The 6,970-nt window shown below is 50.2% G+C and overlaps 1 protein-coding gene across 1 annotated transcript; it reads left to right on the top strand.

The window, feature by feature from the left end:
• The first annotated feature begins 1,165 nt into the window (after window positions 1-1,165).
• Window positions 1,166-1,552, top strand: LOC139835777 (uncharacterized). Its single transcript, XM_071825643.1, has one exon. The coding sequence runs from the start codon at window positions 1,166-1,168 to the stop codon at window positions 1,550-1,552; it is 387 nt and encodes a 128-aa protein (XP_071681744.1).
• The last annotated feature ends 5,418 nt before the right edge of the window (window positions 1,553-6,970 follow it).

Here is a 6,970-nt window from a genome sequence, read left to right as displayed (position 1 = left end):
CAACAACCTTCACGTGGCCTTCATCTCCTACTAGTTCGATAAACCTTGGTTTCTTACTGAGGGAAAACTTGCTGCTGTATGCATCACACCTTCCTCTTGGGGTTCCCAACGGACGAGTGCTTTACCGTCACAAGGAAGCTACTTTCTGGCGCCGTTGCAATCCCCGCCGCACGTCAGCAAGGTCTTGGAACAAGTTAGGATTGATTTGAATTGGATGGACCCGAGTTATGTAGTTGAGTTGGAGGGAAGACATAATGCGAGGTTTGGAATGCATGTTCGTTGGAAGACAATGCGTATCAACTCGGAGCAACGTTGGGTTGCATACAAGGAGGTGGTGGCAGAATCACTAGATAAGGCTCTTGAGTTGTTTGCCACCATAAAGGTTGATACAACTTTGCACTTGGACTTGAACCGGCTTGCCTCCCCCTTGAATGGTACGAGTCATCAACCTTTGAACCAAGAGGAAATAAGCGAGCCTCGTTGTAATCATGAGCCAAATGATGAGGAGGAAGAAGATGGGAATGAGGTTGAGCTTCACGAGAACAATGTTGGAGATTTGGATAAGTATTATATCCAAGAAAATATGGACCGTGAGCTCCCGTATAGTCGATGCTATGCATCGGACTCGGATGATGATGGTCCCGATGAAGAAATTGATGAAGAGGGATTCATGGCCAAGGAGGCGGAAGCCCACGAGAAAGTATTGGGACGGGATCATCGGGTAACCTTGTTTCGTGATCTTAGTCTTGCGGATGAAGCCATAGTTGATGGCGGTAAGGGTGTAGTGCTTGGACCGAGGCCTATTTCTCACCGGGATGATAATCACGCGATGAATGGGATTGCTTCCGGAATAAAGTTCTCAACATTGTTGGAGTTGAAGCATTGGCTTAAGGAGTACTCGGTGAAGCATCATCGTCCGTACAAGGTAGTTCACTCGGACGTCAAGCAACGTTACACGGTTAAATGTGAGGAGGATGGATGCCCTTGGGTTGTGCGTGCAAGACCATTGAAGGGAGGGCCCGATTGGCACATTTCTAGTTGTGTATCAACTCACATGTGCCGAGGAATGAGGATGGATGGAAAAGATGCCTAGCACGAGCACCGACAACTTAAATCTGAGTTCATCGCATATAGGCTTTCGAACTCCATCTCGTCACTTCCAACAATGAGCATCAAGAGTGTGCAGGAGCTTGTGCAAGCTATCTTCAACTACGAGGTGAAGTACGGAAAGGCATGGAAGGCGAAGCAAGCCGCATTTAAGATGTTGTATGGTGATTGGGAGGAAGCATATAACCGACTCCCTAGGTTGTTAGGAGCAATGGCCGCCGCTAACCCGGGCATGGTTCATGTGGTTGAACCGTATGGCAATAAGACAAGGATTTACAACGGGAAGAAGGTTCGAGTATTTGGACGTGCATTTTGGGCATTTCAGCAATACGTGAGAGCTTTTGAACATTGCAGGCCTATCATCTGCGTCGATGGTACCTTCTTGACCGGACAATTCAAGGGCACTCTCTTGGTTGCAATAGCAAATGATATCTTGATATCTTGATGAACTAGGGTTTCCCAAGAGCTAATATGGATATAAATTTCTAGATATCTTGATGAACTAGGGTTTACCAAGAGCTAATATGTGAGCATTTGACTTCAAAATCTAGGCCACATAAAAACTAAACAATAGTCACACATTTGCTATGGCCATGCTACAAAATTGGTTTCTAGAACTATTGATGAACTAGGTTGAGAAATTTCTTCACATTTTCGGATAAAATAGATGGGGATTGAGGGGGAATACCTTGGAGAAGGGTGGGGAGCAAGATGGAGCCGTTTGGTGGGTGGATTGGAGGAGGGAGAGAGGGGGCAGCAGCAGCCGCCGCCGCCGACGCCGCCGCCACCGCCGCCTGGTGCCTCCCGCGCCGCCGCCTGGTGCCTCCCGCGCCGTCGCCTGGTGCCTCCCGAGCCTGCAACCCTAGAATAATCGGTTGCTTGGGCTGGCTCGGGCGGGCCTGCGCGGTCTTATGCGTGCGCCAGTGCCGCTCCCCAGGTGCCGGCGTTGCACGTCTACGTGCCGCGCCCTTGGCTGGGGCGTTGCACTTCCGTGCACCGGGGCCCGCCAGGCCACGCTGGCACGCCTGCCGCGCCGAGCAGTGGGGCGTGGCACAGAGGCTTGCAACGCCGTCGTTGCAGGCGCGGCACTCGAGGGTTAATTTTTTGAAATAGTTTCGCCGATGGTGCATTTTTGACATTCCTTTCGTCTAAGGGTTATTTTTGTCGAATTTGCCCTTCAGGGGCGCCCTGGCCTCAGCCCTGATTGTCCGAGATGGGACATGCTGGGGTCATTACTGACCTCAGCCGTCTTGTCAGGTATGGCCGTGAGCCGGCCGGCGCTGTCTTGTCTGCCAACTCTTGTCGCCATCGACATGTACGGAGCATGGACTTTATCTGGTTGGCTTGTTTTTCTCTTCTCTTCCCCCGCTTTCCAAAGTACTAATATGATAGCTGGCCAAGATATGGAGAAGACCACGTCGTGATTTGCCTAATTCGGTATCCAAAACAAATACTACTTACAGAAGGAATCATATCTGTGGATTGATGACCTCAGCTATGATGTCACCATATATATGCAATACGAACCCGACTTTGCTCTGGCTGCATGCAATACAAAACCGGACTTTGCTGTCCGGCAGCACCAACTTTGTTTGAAGGCTGTACGAATCAAGATGGCTTTGGATCTGCGAACGCGGTGGATTGAATCTCTTTTTTTTTTTCGAGGTTGACGGGGGGAAATCCTCACCGCTTGTTGCATTCCATCGAAAGTAGCCTAGGAGGCTCAAGTTATTACAAACAGATTGGAGAAATACAGGGGGTACAAGGGAGAGAAGACAGAAAAAATACAGAAAAAACCTACTAGAAACAGGTAACACAAAGGAAGGGGGAGGTTAGCATACGAAGCCAACCGACCCCCCCGGGAGGCAAGCATCTCAAAGGACGAGCACCACGACTTGGCAAGACGAGCGACGGGCGATGGCGAAGGTCCTGCAGAACCGAGACCAAACACAGTCGAAAGGCGTCGGATAGCCGAGACTGGGGCGGCGACACCGGTGTGCCGACCCCGTGGTCGAATGGCGATGCAGAATCGAGTCACGCCACAAGGCGCGAACCAGAGCAAATTCACAACCAGACCGCCGCCTTGAGGGCCTCAAGCCGTCCGCCAGGGAGGCCTCCGGTGAGAACCTCGACACCGAAGGAGAGCAGCCCAGAGGAACAGGCAGCGGAATACAAGGACACCAGACATGGGCACACGAAGAAGCATCACTGGCACGGTCGAAAGGCGTCGGATAGCTGAGACCGTGCGACGACACCGGTGTGCCGTCGGCGAAGCCGAAGAGCGTTGTGCCGCCGAGACCAAGCACAGTCGAAGGGTGTCGGATAGCCGAGACTGGGGCGACGACACCGGTGTGCCGCCCCCCGTGGTCGAAGGGCAACACAAGCCGAGGCCACCCCAGGACGTCTAGGCAGCCCCGCCTGGGCCACCATGCACAATAGCCAGCCCCGGAAGGATACACCCCAAGGGCCGGCGGGAAGACGAGAGGCACATCTGTCCGACGCGTGCGAAGCTCCAGAACGGTGCCTCCAAGGAGGAATACGACGCGGAGAGCGCCGTCACCGCCAGTTCCAGACCATGCCCCGAGCAGAGATTTCTCTCGGAGAAGGCACGCACGTCGGGACAGGCCGACCTACCCCACACAGCGGAAACCACGACCAAGGTGGACACGGGCCACCGGTCTGGCAGTGGCCGAACCACCGATGGTCCAATCAGGACGGGAGCGCAGCCGACAGGCCCTGGCCCAGACCCCTGGCCTCCACGGCCAGAACCATGGGGAAGGATGACCAGAGAGGCAGGCGCCCGCCGCCAAGGGTGGCGAAGCGCAGTACCACGCGACGAAGGCCTCCAGGACGAGACGCGCAGGAACTCGCGCCGCCGGCGCAGGGGCCGAGCGCGCCAGCAGGCCCCCGAGAAGGAGCACATCCGCGGGTGGATGAGCATGGGGGCGACGAAGCCGAGCACGGCCGGGCCGGCGGCGCACCTGGGCACGGCCGGGCCGGCGGCGCACCTGGGCACGCGAGGAAGGGGAGGAACATGGGGGGATTTGGATTTTGGGGGGAATCGAGCCGGGGGTGCTCCCCACCGCCTCCGTCCGCCGTGGGACGGCCTCCTCCGGCAGCAGCGGGGGCAAAAGGCGAGGTTGGGGAGGGGGTTGTGGCGGCGGCGCCTCTCTATTGAATCTCTAGGTCCCACACTATAATTAACGTTGTAGATTATAGTATTTAGCCTATGTAGACCAACCCGGTTATTTGTTTACCTCTTGTTTTAATGATACTATATAATAAAATAGATGCAGAATTCTATAGGGAGGCGCCGCACCGCGCTCTCTCATGTGGCGCGCCACGATTTGGGAAAAAACGCATTGCTCGTGTCCTCCAACAACCGCTCACACCTTATCCCCTCGATCGCGCTTGCACCTTATCTCCTCACGAGTTTCTTTGAACCACACAATCTCTTTCTATCTCTCTCTCTCTCTCTCTCTCTCTCTAAGACCACCACGGGAAGTAGCGCCGCGCCGGAGAGTGATGAGAGGAGGAGGCTGACATGGGTATGCCCTATCGGGTGTACACCGTTGATATCCTTGGTAAAGATTCAGGAAGAAGCTCATGAAACCCATCATGAAATAGAGAACCTGGAGGCGCCCGAAGCCCAAGAACCAAGCGTGGAGAATAAGGAAAGGCCCATCTAGGAGCCGACATACATATTGTCAACACCCGGATTTTTAAGTCCAGATGCCTGTCATGCCATACATCGCAATCCCAGGAATATTGTTGTTGCGAGACATAACAGTTGAATATCATAAGTCATCATTCATTACATACCATAGTCGTCTTACAAATAGAGATCACACGATCCCATATTACACACACACAGTTGATCAAGGGATCAACATTCACATAGTTTCATAGTTTCATAGCGGAAGCGTAAAGTAGAAGGGACTCTCTAGTCCACAGGCCAACGTCTGACGTCAGAAGGCTCCCTAGTTGTCGTGGGCGTCCTGCGGGTCGTCTTCTTCATACTGCTGTTCTGCTTCATAATCTGGCCATTTGAATAGCCAGGGACACAGCCGTGAGTACTTTAAAGTACTCGCAAACTAATACTAAGGTAAGTGCTAACAAGTCTAGTAAGGGGTACTAAGCTCTAGTTTCTTTTGCATAAAGCAAATTTTATTTCACAAACATTTTTGTAAACCACTCTTCAGGTGCTAACTAACTCAAGTGGGAACATTAGTGTCATTCCCACAACCAGGTTGTGATTCCAAGTCAAAGTCTCCATTCAAGTTCAAAACCATAAGTCATCCTTCAGCATTCATAGTTTTCGAAAAGTTCTGATGACGGAACAGTATGGCCTTTCCAACTGTCCATAACCGAGGACGCGGCTATTCGAATAGGTTTACTCTGCAGAGGTTGTACACTTGTGCCACAACAATTGCAATAGCTCGTCAGGGGTAACTGGCCCTGATTTATCGTACGCAGTACGCGAACTACCAATCATAACCTTTCATTTACATACCCTAGTATAGGCACCTCTCCCCATGAGCTTGGCCTCCCAGTGAAAACCGCAGTCAACCTGGGAACTGCACAGGGCTTGGGCCGGACATTCACCTCATCGCGCATCATATCGTATCATCTCAGTTGTTGTGGTAGAGGCAGCTTTCGGCATAACCCCGATGATGCTTGTTTAGAGGGAACCCATACTAAGACACACAAACTTCCAGTTAAGCCCTACCCAGATTCAGGTATTGTGGGGGTACGGTAAAATTGGAATGGTATCGCATCCGAACCCAACCATCAGTGTTTTTGGTAAAATTCACCAAGTCATTCACCAGTCATAATCACCTTCAAAAATCATTAAATGGAATGCATCTCCATTCCAAGGTTTCAAACTCCTTCAAAATCTCTCAATAGAATGACTCGTCATTCCAAGGTTTTCGAAATCATTTCAGTTCCCGGTTTCCCACATGGAGTAGCCACTTTCAAATCAGCACTAGCATCTATGCAAGAGGGATGCTAAGTATTTGGTTTGTTTCTAGGCTAAGTTTGATACTCTTGTACTAGTCCAATACTAGCCAAGTGAATCATGAATCAAAAAGTATTTTGATAAAACAAAGGTAAATAGAGTTTGTAAATACAAACTGGAAATTAAGATCATAAGCCTAAAGTAAAATAGGGGAAGGCTTTGCTCATAGAGAGCTTAGCAAGTTGCAAGATTATTATCTTGCAACCAAAATGGTTTGCCTCAAGCTAGCTTGCCTTGGTGGTAGCTTGCTAACTTTACTACTTTAGTCACCAACTTGTACTTTGACCAAAGTTAACTATAAAAGTAACCCATCTAGAAAACAAGTAAGAATTTGTAAAATCAAAACTTAGGATGGGTTCATAGAATAAAAGGTAAGAAACATGGTGCCTTGCCCCAAGGGACGTTGCACCTTGCAAGAATATTAGTTTGCAAACAATATCTTAGCTTGCAAACAATATCACCTTGCAAAGGTAATTTCTATCGATGCTAGCTTGCGTTGGTAATAACTTGCAATACTATCAGCTTGCAAGAGTATAATTTGCCAACTAACTTGCAAACATATCATTGATAATAGCTTGCGATAGAATAGTTTCTCTTAATGTTAGCTTGCCTTGGTTGAAGTGAGGGTCCAAGTTCTCTTCTCCTTCCTTGTTGTAGAAGTCCTCCTCTTCCGGATGGTCTCCGGTACTAGCGTCTAAAATACGAATACGGGGTACACAATCATCATACCAAACTTCATACTAACTAAGCACACACAAGTTTTACACAACTTAAACTAGCATCTCACCCTACTAATAAGTGGGGGATGGGTTCCTCTTATTCAAGAACAACTATTTTCTTCTC

The sequence above is a fragment of the Lolium perenne genome, chromosome 1, assembly GCF_019359855.2.
Source record: "Lolium perenne isolate Kyuss_39 chromosome 1, Kyuss_2.0, whole genome shotgun sequence".
Classification (NCBI taxonomy): Eukaryota; Viridiplantae; Streptophyta; class Magnoliopsida; order Poales; family Poaceae; genus Lolium; species Lolium perenne.
Note: the sequence above shows the minus strand (reverse complement) of the source record. Positions and strands in the feature narration are given on the sequence as shown.

Bases quoted from the DNA above. Each gene is read 5' to 3' on its own strand.
- LOC139835777 (XM_071825643.1), top strand. From the start codon at position 1,166: ATGAGCATCAAGAGTGTGCAGGAGCTTGTGCAAGCTATCTTCAACTAC.